Here is a 20,667-nt window from a genome sequence, read left to right as displayed (position 1 = left end):
CACCCATTTAGAAAGTAAGCCATTCAAGTCAAAATTAACAACAACAGCCAAGAATCTGCTATTAGTTACAGCAGTGTAAATAGCTTATTTATGAATACCTGCATACTGCAGACAGAGGTGTGCTTACTGTGATAAGGTTTCATAAATGCTGCTGGGGAAATAGAGATTAGAGCCAAAAAAGAATGAGACTCAGTAAGTTTCGGAACAAAAACTGAATTTTATTCCACGTACTGCACTTCAGGTGTCTGCGTTTTTAGATCACACCTATCACAAACAAAAATGCCCCAGTGGTACAACTAAATACACTTTGAGTGAACAGAGAAATGTGGAATGTTTTTATACTTAGACTTTTGTGTTCATTTGCAGAATCCATATTTGTCTACAGGATAGTAACTTACGAACAATACCATCAACTCAAGATTTTTTTTTTTCTCCTTTCAAATAAAGTGCATTTCTACTACTCTCTCTGTCAATCACAAAAAAAAAAGAAAAAAAAAAGACATTTTAAAACATGTATCATAGACACCACTGATCAGAAATGGCCTGAAATTTGATACAGTAGACGTTTTCAGTTTGTTTTCTTAATCGGGTGATTTGAGATGACCTGATGACTCCTTTATTACATCCGGGTATAAAAGGACTCCTTGCTGTCAATATAAGACAGTATATTTAAAAATGTAACCCCTATTCACAAAGATATAATTAACAGTCACATTAAGAACACAACGGAAAAATAATAATTAATGTTTCAAGTGTTCATTTTATAATTACTGCAAATATTTTGTCATTAGAACCATAAATGCATATTTGGTAACCATATGGCTAACAACATCCATCAAATCAGTGGTCTCCACTCCGTCTATTAAACACTCATTCCAACACAATATATTTCCAATATTTGATATTGATGCTAACCACCGGAGGGCAGTAGAGTACTGTGCCAAACAAAAAAAAAAAATGGGATATGTTTTCATATTCATGAATGGTTATGTGAAAAGACTGTAGAGTGCCAACATAGCAGAGATCAGCACAGATCAACAAGCTGCTCTTCTTCAAACTGTACACTGGACGCCCGGTCAGAAATGACCAAGACCTACTTTAGCTAGATATGTTGTGCAGACTGAACCACTTGTTCGAGGCTTGGAGGTAAAAGTACATTTCAGTCCGTGAACTTTTGCCTTGGTGTCAGATTTACATGCTGTTGTTGGCTGAATCAGTTTCCCTTTTACATCTGTAGAACCTTGAATAACTACAATAAATCACATCACTGGCAGAAAGTGACAATTAACAATCACATCTGGATTAAACTGTTTAGCCACCTACTCTCACACAAGGATTTGCATAAGATTATGTACACTGGATAGTCATGAACTACAAGAAAGTGACTATGACCAATGAGAGAGGAACATCGCTTTTGTGTGTGTGTGTGTGTGTGTGTCCTGTGAACATTTCCCAGCATTCCTGCTGAGATCACTGACAGACACCTTTATCTGTATGCTGCACAGCAAAATGTGAGGATTATATTAATCAGTCTGGACAAGCTAACTTTTAAGTACCTAAATACAAAGTCATTCTGATTACAATGTAGATAACCTTGTTTAATGAAAACAGGTTCAATGTGATATTCCATGTATGCACAAACCCTACCTTTGCTATAGAGCCCTTTAACAAATAGATTATAGTATGCTACATCCATGACTGCCTGCGTTTCCAGATTTGACTGAAAACAACACACGGGTTCACTGCATATATGCATAATACATTTTCCTATGCCTTATAACATGCTATAGTCTCCTAAGAAACCTTCACTATGCCAGTGTGATTTGTTACTCAAGCAGGAAAGGATTTTCTTCTGCCTTAAAAAATAGTGTAACTGTCACTGTATCCTAACTGCTCATTTCCAGGCGGATTTCTGCCATGACCTTGCTGAGTCAACCGAGTCTTTGAACAGACACAAACATGCTCACACACTTCTTACTTCCCTCACAAACACACTTGTGTCCTAATTCATGTGAGCTCAGGGGTATGGATTTAAATGCATGAAAATCAGCTGCTGACATGGCTGCTTCCTGTGGCAATGCGTTTATGTGTGAGTGTGTGCTTGCGAATGTGGCAGCAGCCAGAGAAGGAGGGTAGAAAAGGGCTGCGGTAGCCCATCCTGCGAAGGGGAGATAAGCGCTGAGGCCAAGCTCTGTCGTTCTTGCTTTCCTCTGCGGCCTTCAAGAACCACCAGAAATAAACCCAAAGTGGCTAAATACACGCGCGCACATACACAAACAATCCCCTGCAACAGACAGAGCGAGACAGTGCTCGATGTGACGTCCACTGACAGAGGGCCTGCTTTGGCTTTGTCTGACCTGACCATTGAACTCAGAGAAAGTAAACTGCTTGATGATGAATAATAAGGTCAATTATCTTTGTACTTATTAACTGCTTGATGCATCCACTACAATTTGACTGTTTCACTGCTTTGGCTGACAAGCAGTAAAAAAAAAAAAGCAATAACAAAGGGCTGGCTGAAAGACAAAATAGAGTGACTGGATTTGGTATTCACAGTATTCAGCATGTTTTGATCTGTAAAGCACTTTTTGACCATCTTGTACTTATTATACATATACAGTACAAACCATGTGACATGCATTCACACAGACCCACACATATACATCTGATAAAGTGTTTCACGTAACATTTAGAGTCCTCTTAGTAAAGTATTTATAATAGAAAATCAACAGTTAATGCACCTTTACAGTAGATATTTTTTACTCCTGGTTTTAAGTTAGATTCAGTCAGTGATTGGAATCAATAAATAACATTTTATACTCTGAAACTGGAATGTACATTGTTTTTAAGTGCTTGTCTTCTGTTGCATTGTTCTACCAAAAAAGGCATCTTTTCTTTTTTCCTTTTTACTTAAGTCCCATTTAGGGACTCCATGAGGTCACATTTTCGGCAGGCTGCTACCTGTTGCTTTCTCTAGTGGTGAACCAGCAGGACTCTGGGTCACCACTGCAGCCCCAGCAACCACTCGACCTCCAGCTGGAGAGTCAGACTTTCCCACTGTGCCTCCCTGCTTTTCCTCTGCTGCTTTAGACTGCTGCTCTTTGCTCTTGGCCCCCTCTTGAGAGCCAAGTTTGATTGGCCCGAGGACATTTTTGGCCACAGTAGTCAGCTGGCTGACGAAGCTTGTCTTGTCGCCAGGGGAGACAGGCCTTGACTTACAGAGGGAAGGTCCACAGAGGGAGGGGGTGACCGCGGTCGGGGAGGGAGAAGGAGAGGGTGAATGCTCCTCCACCACCTCCAGACGACATTTGTCCTCCCAGTCAAGGGATCCCCGGTAGCAGTTGACAGCCCCGAGTCCTTGCCTCACTTTGGCCAATGTTAGCGGCTGCCCATGTGGGGGAACAACAGGAGCGAGGACCCGAGCCGGTAGCTTGGGGCTTTTGGAGCCAAGGTCTGGTGTCCTCATGTCACTGCTGTCAGCCCCTGCCTTTCTCAGGCTGTCTCCCACTCCTGATGGTTTAAAGGTTTTGCTCAGAGGACCTCCTGTCACTGCTGCGTTGATGCCGGTGGACTTATCTGGAGCAGAAGCAGAGCTTTTGTTGAAAGCAACACCAGGTAGGCCAAACCGGCTCTTGTTAATTTCTTCCTGCTTTGATTCAGGTCTGCCCCCTAGCTGCTGCTCCTGTGGATGTTTACTGTTAGATAACACAATTTTGGCTGTCTTGGGGTCTAGCTGTTTTGGAGATATGTCCACCTTACTCTGGGCAATCTTCTCAGGCCCCTTGTGACTGTCTAAGCCTCCTGTTGTTTTGGTAGGGGTGCTAGGGGTTGTAGCTTTAGTGCTTTCTGCATTTAATATGGAGCTTTGAGGGTTCAAGGGCAGCTCACTTGCATGAGGTTTTCTTCCTAAGGATGACTGCAATCCTGTTGCTCTGATTTGACTTGTCCCAGCCTCTGTCTCCTTCTTTTTCTCCCTCTCCACACCTCTCTCTTTCTCTTCCCTCTCCCTTCCAGCCAGAAGTGTTTCTCTGCTGAGTGGTGACTCCTGTCTCCCTAGTCTCCTCACTGGCTTCAGCACACCAGTCTCTGGGGAAGTTGAGGATGAGGGAAGAGGGGGAGGATTAGGAGGCAAATTTTCTCCTTCTGTCTCCAGTAGGCTCTGGAGTCCAAGCTCACAGAGGAAAGCATCCTTGCGGTACTCAGAGTGCTGCACCTCCAGGCTGTGTTTCCTCAGCGGACCTCCCAGCCCTCCTGTAGAACTGGACTGGGTTAGAGGTGAGCCCAGCTTCTCTGCTGACTGCACCCGTTTGAGAAGAGGAGATCGTGGGGGCTCAGCACTCTTGGGCCTGGGACGTACCACTGGTGGGGAAGAGTGGAGCTTGGCAGGGAATGACTGGGTTGTGTTAGAGCTCCCTACAGTGTGACCTGGTAAAGGTGGAGGTGAAGATTGGGTGGGGGAGGGTGTGTGGGCAAGCGGGGACAGGGGAATGTTACCGGCAGACTTACAACGGGCAGAGCGATACTGGCGGTGGAGTTTTGGGGAGAGGCCGTGCAAGGAGCTGGGCCGCATGTGCTGAGAGGGAGCCGGGGAGTTTGGAGTGCTGGATGCTGCAGAGCTGCTCTGAGAGGACGCACCTGAAGAAAGCAGAAAAGATCAGTGAAACTCTCAAGAACCCTTGAGGTAAAATATACTTGTGTGTTGTTTATTTCCAGTGTCCTACCCAGATATGAGGACTCAGGGGTGGAGCGGTAGCCCTGAGTTGGAGACCGTGCAGAAAGGCTGTGAGTTGGGGAGCCAGGAAGACTCTCACTGGATGACAGAGAGCGATTCAGAGAGGACAAGCTGCGGCTGGTGTGCAGAAGGTTGGACTGTTTTGTGATCTTACGGAACAAAGAGCTACGCTTCTTACTGCCAGATAGACAAGAGAATAAATAGAGAATAAAGGAAAGTTTTAAATGGGATAAAGAAATAATAGACAGTCATTTACAGTATTTATTAACTTTGTTTTAAAATGCAGCACTTACAGTTTTGCAAGTAATGGGTACTAACTATAGATCATACCTGTATGTATACTGTGTATTTTAAACTACTGCCAAATATTTCCCCCAAATACTACAGACTTTTGCACTAATTCTCCTTTATTCTCATCATATCAGATGTTTTTCTTGTAATTGTTTCACTAACCACTCAGCGGGGTGTGCTGCTTTGACAAAAATCCCTGCACAATGTTGCATTCAAGATATCTATGACCTTAGGCAATAACTGTCAAAAACTTGTTTTGCAAGATCTTGTTATACAGTATCTGCGGATTACTTTCTGTAGTACATTATAATGAATAGAATGAATAGATGCTACTTTAAATGTATAATATCTCAGCTTCAGAACTGTTCTAATCAATAAGACAAAACAACAGATATAAAAGAGCATGTGGTAAACATGACCACCTGAGTTAGTATATTACATTATATGTAAGGCTAACTCCACTTTTGTCTATAGCCATTATAATAATGAACAATATTTTACTGAGGAAAGAGTTCCGTTGGGTCATTGTACAAGTGCAGTGTAGCAGGAGTGTGCGCTCCTACTTGTCCTGGCTGTCTTTGCCCATCGTCCTTTTGTTTCTCCGGGCCATCTTGCACTTGTAGCTGGCCTTTCGAGCAGGGCCTACTTTAATGGAGGTGTTCTCAAAAGGTGTGGTTGTCACTGTCACCTTGTTGCCACTCTGCACAGAAGAGCAATAATAATTTCCACACTGACAAGCTCATTTACATACAGCCTTCTCTTGAAATTGAAAGCTGGTTATTTATATTGCCAACATGGAACAACTGAGAATAAATAAGCCTGTCGACCTTGAGGATGAGCTCCACTACTTCAGTGTGGACCAGACCGTGGACGGGCTCCCCGTTAACATGAGTGATGAGGTCACCAGCACAAAGGCCAGCTTCCTGGGCGGGGCCACCGTCCTCCACATGCTGCCAAAACGCACAAAATATTCAGGTTCACAGGAGGGGAAAATCACTTCCATGTAAATATTCACAGAGCAACACAGAATGATCATGCTTTGAATAACACTTATATTTCAAGATTAGAGAAGTGGTTTTAATGTTCAGGAAGAGTGTTAGATATTATGTCCTTATTGCCCAGCTTTACCGCTGTCCTAATCCTGCTCTGCATTCTAAGTGCTTCCCTTTAGTTTAATCCCCCTTTTTTAAATTATTGATCCCTGTTTAATGGCAACTTCACTTTTAAAAGCACACTCACACATCAACACACAGCCCATCCCTCTTTATGTGAGGTCGTGGAGTTCAGTTAAACCATTAATACATCACTAAAGTCACTAAAAGTTTCTTACCCAAACAATGTGATGTACACTGTAGATATCACTGTCTCCAATGTAGACTCTGATGGCTCTGAGAGTAAAGCCATATTTCTTTCCAGAGCGATGGATGGTAATGGGGGAGCGCAGCACGCTAACTGCTGGGAAAAAGTCTCTGCTGGGTGAAGAGTCGCGTGATGAAGGGTTGGAGGAGAAAGAGTGGGGAGACATGGGACTGGCCAGCGGAGAGAAGCCACCATGCTGCTCCACTAAAAGCAAGGATATGGTAAAGAGGAGAAACGAGTATGTGATGTATCAGTAGTATCAGTAAGTGTTTCACTTGTTACTTTACTTGCTCTTCTTACCTGATGGTATGATAACAGACAGGGCCGTGGCAGATGCTGACTTAATGACCTTGTTGCCTGCTCTGGAGTTTCGTTTCTCTCCCTCACCAGATAAATGCTGGTGGCGTGCCCTGCGGAGGACCAAGTCATTGGCGGCTCGGGGCCCCAGAGGGTCATACAGAGGAGTCATCACATCACGGCTGGCTGCTGCAGGACCCGGGGATAATGTGGTGATGGCTGTGGTAATGGTCGGTGTCTCACCCGGTCTTGGGCATTTGTCTGAGAGGACGCAGAGGTATGTCCAAATTAATTCTTGGTGACAATGACAATGGTAAAAATCAAAGCTGCCCATTGACTCAACAGTATCAATCTAATAAGCAAGCCTTCGTTTGCTTTCTCTGTCTGCTTTAAAATTTGTCACATTCTCTATCACCCTCCTTCTCCCTCTCTTCCTCAAAACCTTTCACTAACTCTTTCCACCTGCTCACACCTGCGCCATTGATCTCCTTCAGACTGCTCCTTTGCTCCAGAAGGCTCGGTGAGGGGACAGTGGTCCCATCCAGCGAGGTGCCACGGACCTTCATGTAGTTCTGGCGGGACAGGAACTCTGACTCTCCTTCTAGAGGTGAGGCAAAACGATGCGTATCCATCAGAGCTGAGAAGCGTCGGCGAGCACCAAGAGGAGGGCTCGCATCTCCTTCCATGTAAAGGGACTCCGAACAAGACAGGCGCTTCCTGTAAGGGAAGGATGCAGGAACAGAATGTCATCAAATTGTTTTTTCTCCAATCCAACATGACTAAGAGTCTGCAACCATGCAAGTGACTGTCTGACGATGTGTACTTGTAACAGTAACCGTTACAGCCCTAGCAGGCTTACCCGTGTGGATGTGTTTTGCTTATCCTCCCCTGCTTTAGGTACCTCTCTTTGCAGCTGATTTGACTCATTGATTAGGCTAAGGAATATTTAAGCATCGAGCGAGGAGAGCCAGAGTGCCATTTTCTTTATTGAGTGAGCTGTGTGCTTATACCTGAGTGTGTTTTTGGGTAACTTTTCACTTGTTTTGTTGAGCAGGTTAAGAGTTTCTAGTAGTACACCTGAGGGCATGGATGTTTCTCATTGTCCGAGACAAGGTTAATAAAAACCTAGTACCAAGTACTTTGGAAACACATAAATTCCTTAAAATACCAAAATACACATATCTGGTACTGTACAGCTTCCAGTTCCCTGGTTCACTATGGTGAAGAAAGCTCAACTTCTTATTGTAGGTCACCCAAGAATTCAGTTGATGTTGATGCTTTTATTATTTATTGTTACTATAAAATGTTTAAAATAATCAAAAAATAAGTAAATACTCCACTATGAGTGTGTCTATATATTTGACTGGCATTGTGTAATATTTACTATGTTCTCCATCTTAGTGTCAGCATGATAATATTTGTTAATGACCATTTTACACAAAATTCAGCTCAGGCTGCTGGGAATGTCAGTATTCTGAGAAAAAGAATTTTAGGAATATGACAAAAAGTTTGCGATCACTTTGCATTTGACTGTGCAATGGGAATTAATTAAATACCAGCGACTTTTAGCAGAGAAAGAGGGAATGAATCAGACAGTACATTTTGTTTCTCTAATTACATCATAATTAAATAATGAGCTGTAGGCAAAAATAACTCTTATTCAGAGAGAGATGAAACAAATAATGTCCATATGGTATGGAAGAGGAGAAAATATATGTAAGATAATAAAAAATGAACCTTGATTCTTCTCTTTTATGGAGGCAGAATCAATGAATTATTTTATTTCACACTTGAACATAAAGTGATTTCAATCCTGACAAATAGTCTGAGGTGAAATGGAGATATGAGAAATAATGGAAATCTGTTTCTGGTGTATGCAAACCTCCATATGAATAAATTAAATCTCACAATGAGAGCAAATTTTTCATTTACGCGAGCTACAAACAAAAATGATTGATGCAAGCTAATTAGAGGTCTTTAATATTCAATATTAAGATTGAGGCAGGCGTTTCCTGTAACAGATGAAGAACTAATAAGCTGTGTCTGTTAGGAACTGAAACAGCTTCAAAAATGAGAGTAAGTATTACTGAACCACCTGTATTCAAACTAACGAAATGGAATAAAAACTAATGAATCTGTTAAACAGCTCCACCCCCCTTACTTCAGACTTTCCACAGCATGGATCTGATGGTTTCTTTTTTTTTTTGACTCACACAGAGTGCAAATTCTCATACAAAGATCTTTTTATACAACGAGTGTCAGAATTGATGTCATTGAGACAAGAATAAAACTCCAGACAAACTGAAATAAGAGACACTGAAGCTGCCAAACCTTCAGGGAATCACCTTCTGAACATCCTCGTACATGTATCTCACTTAGGTGTAAAGGACACCCCTCTTCACTGTGTCATACCTACATGCCTTTAAAAAAAGCTCTTATTCAATGCTGCCCACCACTCACATCTCAGGGGATCCAGTCCTCCAGCTCTTGTCCCTCATGCTGAAGCTGCCCAGGCTCTCTCTCTTTGTTACCTTGTCCTCCCGTGGGCCCTTGTGTTCCCGACGGGACACAGAGCTCGTAGCTTTCTGCTCCAGCTGAGAAAGATGCTCCATGCTGCTGTACACCTGCAGCGGGACATAGTCGGATCGATAAGCATTTGGTCTGTTGGCTTTTATTAATAGCTCAGGAGAAATGCTGCTTTTGAGTAGGAGTTCCAGATATACATTCTCTTTCTCAATCTGTTTCAAATACATGCCTTTATTTGCAATAAAACAAATATATGATATTATGATTTTTACAGGTCATTTAAGATGTAGATATAGTGTTTTTGGCATAGACTGTAGAGAAATGACTGAAGCAGCCACAATGATATCAACCAAAGGTTTGTGAAGTGATGACGGTTTGGATGTCACCATCGCTGTTTTTCCTGAAACCAGGGACAACGTGCACTCATACAGTATGGTAGCAACTTCACAACGTTGACCAGCCTAAATCACATACTGCTTTGTTTTACTCTGATTGGGACTCTAATTTACAAAATGAACACCATGTTTTATTCAATATGGCTGGATACTTATGGTCGAGACCATAATCTCATCAGGAAGGCATTTACTGAGATTATAGATTAAGGGAGCTGATGGGTCATTTTCCTATAGACAACTATAGGATCAGACTTCAGTTTGCATTCAGAGGAGTTGCTGGCCATTAGAAACGATGCAGCTTTGAGCCACATTCACACTTGTATGTATGGTTTCTGGTAGCAACCTGGCATAAAAAATAAAATAAAAATAAATAGACTGATACTTATGTAGTGCCTTTCTTCTCAATTTGAACACTCGAAGCATTTTCTACTGCAAGTCTCATTCACCCAAACACACACACATTCTCACAGAGCTTTCATTTATACCTAGGCACTTTTATCTAACACTCTCTCTCTCTCTCTCTGTCTCTCTCTCTCACACACACACACACACACACACACACACACACACACACACACACACACTGGGGGCAACTCAGTGTTCAGTATCAGTATCTTGCCCAAGGATACTTTGAAACCTGGACAGGAGGTGCTGGGGACTGAGCCAATGACCTTCTGATTGATAGACAACCACCTTGATTGATACCATCTGAGCCACAGCTAAACTGCTCACTCAAACCTCATCTTGCAAAACCCTGTTTTTTTTCTGACCAGTGGGGAAGATGTCAGATTCCTTAAAAGGAAATTTCACCAGTTTTGCACATCGCCTTTTTACTCGACCGCATGCGTATAAAAGTTGCATAAAGGCTCCAGACAGAGCCAGAAGCATATATTCACCAAACGTCTGTAGCTTACTTGTAATCTCTGCTTGAGGCTACATTGAGTTCTACATTGAGAACACACCTGAATCTCCAAACATACTGTCAGGGCTTGCACTGCATTTTCAGTAATGTAGGGACATTGTGACAAAGGGAAAAAGATAAAAACTGTACATCGTGAGTCTGCAATGCCAAATCTGTAGAGGAATTTTTAAAGGAGTATCTTGGCCTATGCTTTAGCTTTCAATGTAGTCCGTCAGCTCAGAATGTGTGCAGACTATTAAAAAAAAAAGATTTGACTCTTTTAAATTCCTCTAGGTCTCAGCCTTTAAAACATGCATTGATGCCTCCTTAGGAAGCCTCCAACTGATTTTCAAAGCTTTGGTGTCAAAGTCTGGTCGAAATACCTTTAAAATCTGATGAGACCATTATCAGTTACATTTTCATACATTCTGGCAGTTGTAATTCTCACTATATTTTGGCTATTGGCAGCTTCAATTCAAAAACACAAATTTCCACCTTGGCTTTTACAGATATCTCTTATCTGTGAGCAAGATTTAATACTGATTGGAGAAAGTATCCATCTGGAATTTATTAACCAGTTTGCTTTGAAACGAGCCTGTGGAAATTATGCAATCATAGCAAACGATTACTGTATTAAATATACAATTGGGTTTAATCATGGTGAAATTATGCACCTTTAAAAAATTGTAGTTAACACATTTGCCTAACACACAAAAGATCCCAGTTTCGAGACTGGAAGGAGACACAATTTCCTTGAACTCACGATGGATTAATACATATTTTTACACACTTTTTTTAAAATTAATTATTGAAGCGGAAACCCTTCTTGGTTATGAACCTCTATACTACTGTAAAGAGACTCCCAGCATCATACCGGGCACTTAAAAAAAAAAAACAGAACAACTCAACATGCATGTTTTCTCCGTGCATTCACGTGAGCATTAACATCTGCACAATTAAACTGTAAGGCCTTTATTATCTGCAGAGTAACACAGGAAAGCTAAGCTGTGTGGGGGAGGACAAGAACATGAGCTGTGTTAAGGAAAGCCTAAAGAATATTCTACAGTGCACCATGGAAACAAGTATCAGCTGAAGACAGAGCTACCTCCTCAGGAGGAAAAACAATGTTAACAGCCAGAAACAATTTCTTAATTTCTTACAATGCTTCATTTGTGAAATGCTTTAAAATATAATACAATTTTATCCAAAAAACACATTTAGGAAAAGCCTGTTTTATGCTTTGGGTGATTACTGAAGTGACATCTGTTTTGTTTTTTTTTTGGGGGGAGTGTGATTATTTGTTGTGAACCCTTCGGGGGGTTAATTATCTCGCCTGTGCAGGAGTCATTTTCAGCAGCTCCTTCTGTTTTATCATCTAGTTTCATCTTTCTTTGTTAGTAGTTCAAGAGGTTCAAGACAATACAGTACTGCACAAACCCTCTCCCTTCTTTAATTTTTGCTTCCAAGCAGCCAGACCTTCTTGTAATTTTTAAAGTGGTCTTGAGCAACAGTTCCCAAGGTCACTTAACACTGAGCTATGAATCATTCAAATATAAAAATTTACACACAATTTATTTGTGTTTTAATGTACAGCACTTTGTGTCAGCTGTGGTTGTTTTAAAGTGCTTTATAAATAAAGATGGTATGGTATGGTATGGTAAAAAGACACCTAGCTCAATGGATGTACCAGAGTTGTGTCCACACATAACAGACAATTTAGCCAAGTATCACTTTTAAGTTGCACCTTCAGGCACTTTGTTACTATCATATCATTGTTCCCATTTCTTTAGCTGAATCTGAAAAATGACAAAAATAAAGCAGTTTGACAGGCATAAAACAGCATTTTTGCACCAACAGCTGAAGCAGATGAACACTAATGAGTAAGTCATGTTCTTAAGAAAGAGGGAAAAAAAATTATCCAGCAAAGACGGGATCTGAGAGGTGCATCTGGCCCTTCAGCTAATCCATCTACAGTTCACTGAAGCCTCATCAGAAATGGTCTCAGTAGAAGGGTGGCTGTTAAGAAGCCATTCTTAAGGAAGGGAAACAGTGAATAAAGGCTGAGGTATGCCAAATTACAGTGGATTGGAAATGAGAACTTTTTGGTTCAAATCATGCATGGAAGCGGTCAGAAGAGAGGTACAGCAGTAAGTGTCTACAGCCATGGTTTGGGGCTGCATTTCAGCCAGTGGTTATTGGGGATCTTGCCAAAATTGATGGAATTATGAACACATACAGAAAATTACCATTAGATTTTGATCCATCAGTGCAATACCATCTGGCAGGCATTGAATTGGCAACAGCCTCTTTTTTTTTTTTTTTTGTATAACAATAGTCCCAAACACACTGCCAATGCAGTAAAAGCATACCTGGATAGAAAAACACACAATGAAACACTATCAGTCATGGATTGGCCTCCCCAGAGCCCGGACCTCAACATTATTGAAGCAGTGTGGCATCATTTTGAAAAAGAACAGAACAAAAGGCAGCCGACATCCAAAGAAGAGCTTTGAGCCTGGAGAACTATTCCTGAATATTCCAAATATTGTCTTTCATGCTTGTTAGAATTGTACAAACTCTGTTTTTGCCTTTTGTACTGCATTTCCATTTATGTTTGTACATTTCAACAAATTCCTGCACCTACATTCTTTGTCATTTTCCAAACAAAATGTAAAGAAATGAGAAGTGACTCAAGACTGTATGTCTTAACAATAAACCAAAACCAAATAATAAATAAGGCAAGCCTAAATATTAAAGAACGAAAAGAATAGGTGTTGGAATAAAGGCATGTTTAATGTTATTTAAAAGCTTTTTAAGCTTGAATGTATTCCATCCAAAGAGCACCTGGGACAAAAAAAAACAGGAAGTGCTCCTGCTCAAATACTGTTCAAATAAATAAGGTAAGACAGAGGAAATAAGGTTACATGAGGTCAGAGGCATAACTGGACATAAAGCTCTACTGTGCTACAACCAGCTGTTGCTTCAATTACACATTCTGTGGAACACATTGTGCTATATAAACTATATAAACTGGCTAAACTCACTATTACAATGACTTACAGTAAGTCTGCGTTGTCATACGTTCATTTTTATTCTTGTTTTAGGCAGATTGCTGATCTATGGATTGCTGGCTGCTCACTGTGGCAATAATTTGCACAGCGTACACACTACATGTCTGTACATGCCAGCAGAATGCAGCACAGCTTCTAAATTAATCCACTGCTAAATATAAGCGCTTGTTAAAATTCAAACCTGAGATTTTACTGGGACATGTGTCCCAAAAAAAGGGAATGTTGATGTGTGAGGTGACAAATGATGGAGTCTCTGCTATAGCACACACAAGAAAAATTAATGAATACAACCACATTCATGCATTGCAGAACCTAGTTTATACGTGTGCTGGTCTAAGGTTTGCATTCAGAATTGCAGTCAGTAATAATGATAAAAAAATGTTTTATCTGTCACTCCAAATGTCAAAAATTTTATTTTTACAGTTACACCACTAAGAGAGAAGCAGCCAGTCTTCATTCAAAGAAGCTCAAACCAGCAGACTTTGGCTTAGCAAGTTACTTCAGTTGATGATTAAATATCATCATTAATAATTATATCTCCACAGTAATAAATTAAAAAAGTCAAATTCATATGCATTCACCGTAGCTCTCATTATTTCAGTGTGTTTGGCAGATGTCTCTGTTCACCTGCAGTACCTGAGAAAACCCACTCAACAGCTGTGCAACTGTAACTTTAATTTTATATAAAATTTAACTGAAATTGGCCTCTTAACGAGGTACTTTCCATTTCCAAACAGAAGTGAATGGGCCAGATGGAGGGAAAACAGAGTGAGTTAGACAAAGAGATAAGAAAATACACCGTGAGGTGAGAAAATCCCACCTGAGAGAAAAAAATGTGACAGAAGAGGGAGTCACAGATCAGAAATAAGAGGAGCCAGAGGAAAAGTGTGAATGTGAAAACAAATACAGCTAAAAGATGTCTCGATCATAACACATTTGTAGATAGGCACAGCAAAAAATGCATTGTGGGGAATTAGAACAATGGCAGGTGGAGGGCCCTGACTGGCTTAGAATAGAAATAGAAAAGAGCAGCAGGGATGAATGTTATAAGTCCAGTTAGACTTATTAGAGCAAGGCATGAGACCCGGATCCCACCTCCAGGTGCTACACTATGTACAGGATGATCTACTTTTATCTAAAAATCTCGACTCCTCTCTTATCTAAACCTGATAAATGTCTGTGCGGCAAAATGTGAAAGTGTGAAGAAAAAAGTAAAAGTGACTATGAGAGAGATAAAAGAGGTGAGAGGCAAAGTCAGACCTTGCTGAAGCGAGGAGAGCAGGATGAGAACTGTCTGATCTCCACCGGCTCATCGTCATTGGTGTCATCCTCGTCATACGTATTGATGTGGTGATAACGATCAGAGCGAGCTGGCAGACACGAGAGAGAGAGGGGAAGAGAAGATAAAATGTAATTTTCCAGCTGGGGTTGTGTCAGAACATCCTTATACAACCCATAAACCTAATATTAATGTAACTGCACATTTATCCAGACATACGTACTATCAAAGTAGCTCGTGTCCTCCTCTGACTCCAGGTGAGGGATGAACTCTGCCTTCTGTCTCAGCAAACTGTTCCAGTCAAGCTCACTGAAGAAGGAGTGCTGCTTTACCTCAAACGCTCCCCCTGGGGTTGGGGGTACAAACAACATTATTTGTTACCCTCATCCATATATATATATATATATATATATATATATATATATATATATATATATATATATTTATTTATTTTTTGCAGAATGCCAAGTGGATATGATCAGGTGACTTAATGATTGCATTTTTAATGCATTATATAAATGCCTCAACACTTTATTATTTTGCAAAACATGCCAGAACTTTATAGGTGGACACGGGGAAAACAGCTTTCCTGTTTGTGTCAAAAAGTGAAGAATTATTACTCTCTCTTAAAATCACAACTTGTTTTTAGGTGAACTTTATCTATCTTTGAGCTAAGCTAACTGCTGCCTTTAGCTCCATGTTATTTTGCTTATTTTAGATCTGCTAACAAGTAAAAGAGAAAACCAGTACCTGTACCAAGCCTCACAAGAGGGTTGGTCTGTAACAGGGCAGAGATGAGGGACTGGGCATCTGCAGGCAAGGCCTCGTCGCCATCTGGCCAAACAATGTCGTCTACCAGAGGCCCAAGAGACAGAAGGTACAAAGGTCAGAATAATGAGAAAGAAAATGCCTGACTCTACTGCAAAAAAGTCCCTCAATACTTAAAGTTTCTGGAGAAGTATTCAAAATCTTATGGTCTGAATAAAGAATAAAGAAACATTTAGTAATGCATATGATTTTTGGTTTCTAACCTTTGAGGTAGTCTTAAAGTCTTAGCACACTTACAGTGAACCACTTTTAATTTTTTTAATATGCAGTTTGAGCGGGCCTTTAAAACATAATAGTAGCATAAACTCTCACCGGTGATGACCTGTCCAAACAGCTCCTCAGGAGTGTCTCCAAAGAAGGGCACACAACCCACCAAGAATTCATAGAGGATGATCCCCATGGCCCACCAATCCACTGGCTTCCCGTATCCTTGACGGAGAATCACTTCTGGAGCGATGTACTCTGGAGTACCACAGACCTGTGAGCAATGATAGGGACAATGTGGAGGAATGGTAGCAGAGAAAGAAAGAAAAGGCAGAGAAAGAGGGAAAAAGACTTGAAATTTCTGTCCGGAAATCTTTGCCATCTGAGGCAGAACGAGCTTTGTTTGTCTCGCTAAAAACATTACAATACCTTAAAAGGATTTAAGCATTAAAAGGGAACTCCCATAAACCTTCTCCACATAAACAACCAGTGCAGAATTACTGGGTGATATCTAAAACAGTGAGAACTATCCAAAGCAAGGATTATGGAGAAATCCAGACAAGTTGAAACTTGTTTCTAAAATAAAATAAAGTGTTGCTGAAATTTTTAAACTTTATTTTTAATACAAAAATTAAAAGTTATTACTTTCCTTATAACATTAGAATAATCATTATCAGAGACATCAGGAGACAGCCCTTTTATAGTAAAAGGGAAATGTTTATTTCCCATGTTCTGCTCATGAATATAAAATGTGTGTACTGTATGTATTTTTGTTAGCATGTTGATTGATACACATGTGCCTGCTGTTTGACACAGACATCATTACCGACTGACTGAGAAACTCTCTCCTCATCATAATCTCCACCAAAAAGCTGCAGCCTGTTTTCTGCAGATGTGAGCTGATTACTGGCAGACAAACAGATGCTTGCTTCTACCGAGAGGATGAAAAGGACACACGGCCCAATCTGACTGCTCATGACTGGTTTAATTCAGAGTATAAACAATTACTGTAATCGCAAAACAGAATTGTGATGGAGATGGAGGGCATTAATGATTCAGTAATTCAGACTAAACAGGAAGCATTGTAATGGGGCCTCTTTTCAGATGATATTGATTTTGCTGGATGACTTAGCAGGTTTGCACGCGTGGTTGGAAAAAGGATTTTTTTTTAAATAGCAGTCAGCTAATTACCCTTTAATTGCACACAAACCTTATTCATAAAGTTACTAATTAAAATATAAAAATGTTTTTTGTTTTTATCATGTGACATTAAAATACTGCATTTCATGTCCACTTATAAAGTCACAGGTACCATACCTGCTTGTCCAGAAACTCCCTGGCATCTTTCTCAATGTGTCCTTCATACAGGTTGGTGGTGAGGCTCATTAGACCCATCTTCGACAAGCCAAAGTCAGTGAGTTTAATGTGGCCCATGGAGGTGATCAGGAGACTACAAGGAGAGAGGAAAGAGGCATTCAACAATTCAAATTCTGGCAAATGGCAATTAAGTCTTTATATACTGAATGTAAAGAGATATTTTTGGTGCTGCAGAGCTAACTGTAAATACACCTCTGATATAGCAGGCCATTTTAAATGATCTTTGGCCCAGTGAAAACAGCAGTGTTTCTGGATGATGCTCACACATGGCTTCTTCTTTGCATGACAGAGCATTGACCTGCATTTGTGGATTGCATGGTGAACTGTGTATGGAAGGCAATGTACATTTGGTTTATCAAAGGCTGTTTGTTAAAGGACACTGACTGATGGAGGAGTTTTGTTTTTCGCAATTTTGCCTTGTTCCATCCATCCATCCATCCATCCATCCACTTATCCAATTCAGGGTCATGGGGGGGGCTGGATCTTTCCCATCTGTCATTGGGTAAAAGGCTGGGTACGCCCTGGACAGGTCGCCAGTCTAGCATAAGGCTAACACAGAGAGCCAGATACCCATTCAAGCCCACATTCAAACCTATGGCAAATTAAGAATTGCCAAAGAACCTAACCCCCTGCATGTCTTTGGATTGAGGAAGGAAGCTGGAGTACTTGGAAAGAACCCACACAAGCACAGTGAGAATGTGCAGAACTGCCCCAGCCACCAGGTGGAATCAAACCCAGGGCCTTCTTGCTATGAGGCAACAGTGCTAGCCACAACATTTTCACCAAGTGAATGTCTAGATTCCTAAAAGCATTGAGTTGCTGCCATAGGATTGACTAAAGATATGTGAACAACTGTAATTAAGTGGCTATTGTGTGTATAATCATTACACCAACTGTGAATATAAACTTTAAACACTCACTTGTCAGGTTTGAGGTCTCTGTGGACAATTCCATAGTTGTGCAGATACTCCAGGGCTAATACAGTTTCAGCAAAGTACATCCTTGCGAGCTCGACAGGCAAAGCCCCAATGTTCTTCAACAAAGTGGCACAGTCTCCACCTGAGATCACATAAACCCTCCAGTTAGTGTTAATGTGATTCTGTAGTGTTAAAATGTTCAAACAAATGGTGCCGGACCACAGAAAGTCTGCAGAACACACATTTTCATGTTTTGATTACAGAGAACAAAATCATTAACTGTGACTCATTTTTATTACTAAAACCTGTCTGAATGAACAAGAATATTTGCTTTTTATGTTTCTAATATTTTTTTTTGGCCTTTAATTAATTTTTTGCCATTCATGTTTGGCACTGCCATCATACATGAGTCATAACTTCACATCTACCCTTGACAGCTCAGTGTGTCTGTGAAATAATCGCAATCTTAGCCAAAATAATAAAATTCAGCTCAAATAAAAAGGAAGCAGAGTAGGGCTCGAGCAGTGAGCCAGTGAAGTTTCCATGTTTACTTCACCTGTGGTTTAGGAGCAGGAGGCTCAGATGGCATTTTTATTCACAATTTTAATAAGTCAGTCCAGGAATTGAATTAAACTTAAATTAAAAATATAGTTAAACCAAAAAGGTCAGGGCTGCAGCACCCAGAGAGAAATCGTTAAAGGTGCGTCCTGATGTGTTGAAGTTTATTCTACAGATGTGAAATTCAGGGAGGAAATGCATTTTACACACAAGGCACAATCTCGACCAAACGTTTCTTTAAATACCAAAAAAAACAAACTCAAGGCACTTGTTTGGAGTAGCTTCATATCATCTTTTCAATTTGAATTCATCTCTAGTGCAAACCACTCCCGACTCCCTTACCTTCAACATACTCCATGACCATGCAGAGGTGCCGCCGCGTTTCGAAGGAGCAAAACATGGAGACAACGAAGGGGTTCTCCGCAAATGTGAGGATGTCCCTCTCCACAAACGCCTGCTGGATCTGGTTCCTCAGTATCAGGTTCTGCTTGTTGATTTTCTTCATGGCAAAACGCTGACGTGTCTCCCTGTGGCGCACCAGGTAGACGGCGCTGCAACAGAGCCGAGACAGAAGGATACGGACCAGAAGAAATGAAGTATTGAGGAAAAACAGCAGGTGGTACATGTCAAGGAAGATATTAAGACTTAAAAACCTCCAGCAAAAAATGTCAAACCCCGAGCTTGTAACCTTCATTTTCTGTTTGATCCTGAACTGAGTCTTTGAAATACACGTGAAAAAAAAGTCAATTTTCTCTCACAGGCTGATAATAGTAGACTAATGCAGGCCTGCCAGGTATAATGCTTTCTTTGTTGATCCACCTAAGTCAGCTCTTGACAGCCTTTAACATGCAGCAGCATGTGACCTGGTCAAGGTGGAGAGGGGACCATATGTTAATCTTGCTTTTACATCCCTACTGGCCATTCCCTGACTACACGTCAAATGTGCATTTTAAAATGCATCCCATCTGAAACTCTTTGTGTGTTTTAATTACTCTCTGTAACAGAGTGAAGGATTAAGCACTGCTTTTAGTGCCTGTATTCATTATCTCAATGTTTTTCCCTGTGCCATGCCAAATATATCTTACATCCCACATGGCATTACAAGACCATAATATATGAACAATAAAAATACAAAAAGCCTTAAAATTAATCATTTTTATCTAAACTAAATTATCACAACCACCAAATTCTATATTTTGTAATAGTATCCTCTGACCGACACTCGTATTTTAACAAGCTTCATCATCTCTCATTTGGTATTTTTGACTCTTCTTTGCAGTAGTGACAACACATCTGCAGATTCTACTACAGGGATATTGTTCACAGATGGATACAAATGCAAAATTGGTACATAAACTCTTTTATGATTACTATTTTGATAAAACTTTTGAAATTTATCCAGTGGCTATAGTAAAAACATCTTTTTGTAAGTTGGAAATGATGGCCAAATTGGAAAATTTAGAAATTTTGAAAATTCAAGTAGTTAGAGTGGCAAACATGCAAATTTGGTGCTTGTATCCACTTTCGAATGGTTGCTTCAGTTATCTTCTTCACTATTATTGATGGATTTGGACACTTCCAATTTAGACTGTACCGATATTTTCTTACTCATTCAAGTTGACCTTTATGCCTTTGTTGTTCAGTCTATCAGTCCTTCTACCATTTGTGTTGCTTGGAACATTTAATTTCCTTTTTTTTTTTATTTATCTAAAATCTTCATAATGTTGCTAAGTTTGTTATATAAAGGTAGAACTTATATCTGTATTACAGGTGGAGCAATTGTTTTTTTTTTTATCTAAATGTTGATAATGATTCAGCATTTAAGTTGAGCCAATTATGTTAGCCAACTCAGCCAATTATATTTTAAAGCTAAAGGGAAAAAACTATAAAAGACTGATTGAATTAGATTTGGTTTCTATGAGTGATCAGCAA

General features: G+C 40.4%; 1 protein-coding gene across 1 annotated transcript in view; it reads right to left on the bottom strand.

Annotated features, from left to right (window-relative positions):
* Positions 1–229: 229 nt before the first annotated feature.
* mast1a (microtubule associated serine/threonine kinase 1a) overlaps positions 230–20,667 on the bottom strand; it is a 91,525-nt gene continuing 71,087 nt past the window's right edge. Inside the window, exons 13-27 of the mRNA XM_030730965.1 lie at positions 19,078–19,286; positions 18,181–18,319; positions 17,201–17,333; positions 15,992–16,157; positions 15,602–15,703; positions 15,075–15,197; positions 14,833–14,942; positions 9,140–9,303; positions 7,152–7,396; positions 6,683–6,940; positions 6,354–6,586; positions 5,851–5,973; positions 5,587–5,723; positions 4,722–4,909; positions 230–4,635 (exon numbers count right to left, since the gene is read on the bottom strand). Coding sequence (XP_030586825.1) covers positions 2,939–4,635; positions 4,722–4,909; positions 5,587–5,723; positions 5,851–5,973; positions 6,354–6,586; positions 6,683–6,940; positions 7,152–7,396; positions 9,140–9,303; positions 14,833–14,942; positions 15,075–15,197; positions 15,602–15,703; positions 15,992–16,157; positions 17,201–17,333; positions 18,181–18,319; positions 19,078–19,286 — 4,027 coding nt within the window. The 3' untranslated portion in view covers positions 230–2,938. The remainder of the gene's footprint in view (positions 4,636–4,721; positions 4,910–5,586; positions 5,724–5,850; positions 5,974–6,353; positions 6,587–6,682; positions 6,941–7,151; positions 7,397–9,139; positions 9,304–14,832; positions 14,943–15,074; positions 15,198–15,601; positions 15,704–15,991; positions 16,158–17,200; positions 17,334–18,180; positions 18,320–19,077; positions 19,287–20,667) is intronic.

Source organism: Archocentrus centrarchus, chromosome 1, assembly GCF_007364275.1.
Source record: "Archocentrus centrarchus isolate MPI-CPG fArcCen1 chromosome 1, fArcCen1, whole genome shotgun sequence".
Lineage (NCBI taxonomy): Eukaryota > Metazoa > Chordata > Actinopteri > Cichliformes > Cichlidae > Archocentrus > Archocentrus centrarchus.
The sequence above is the reverse complement of the archived record's forward strand: the minus strand, read 5'-3'. Positions and strand labels throughout refer to the sequence as shown.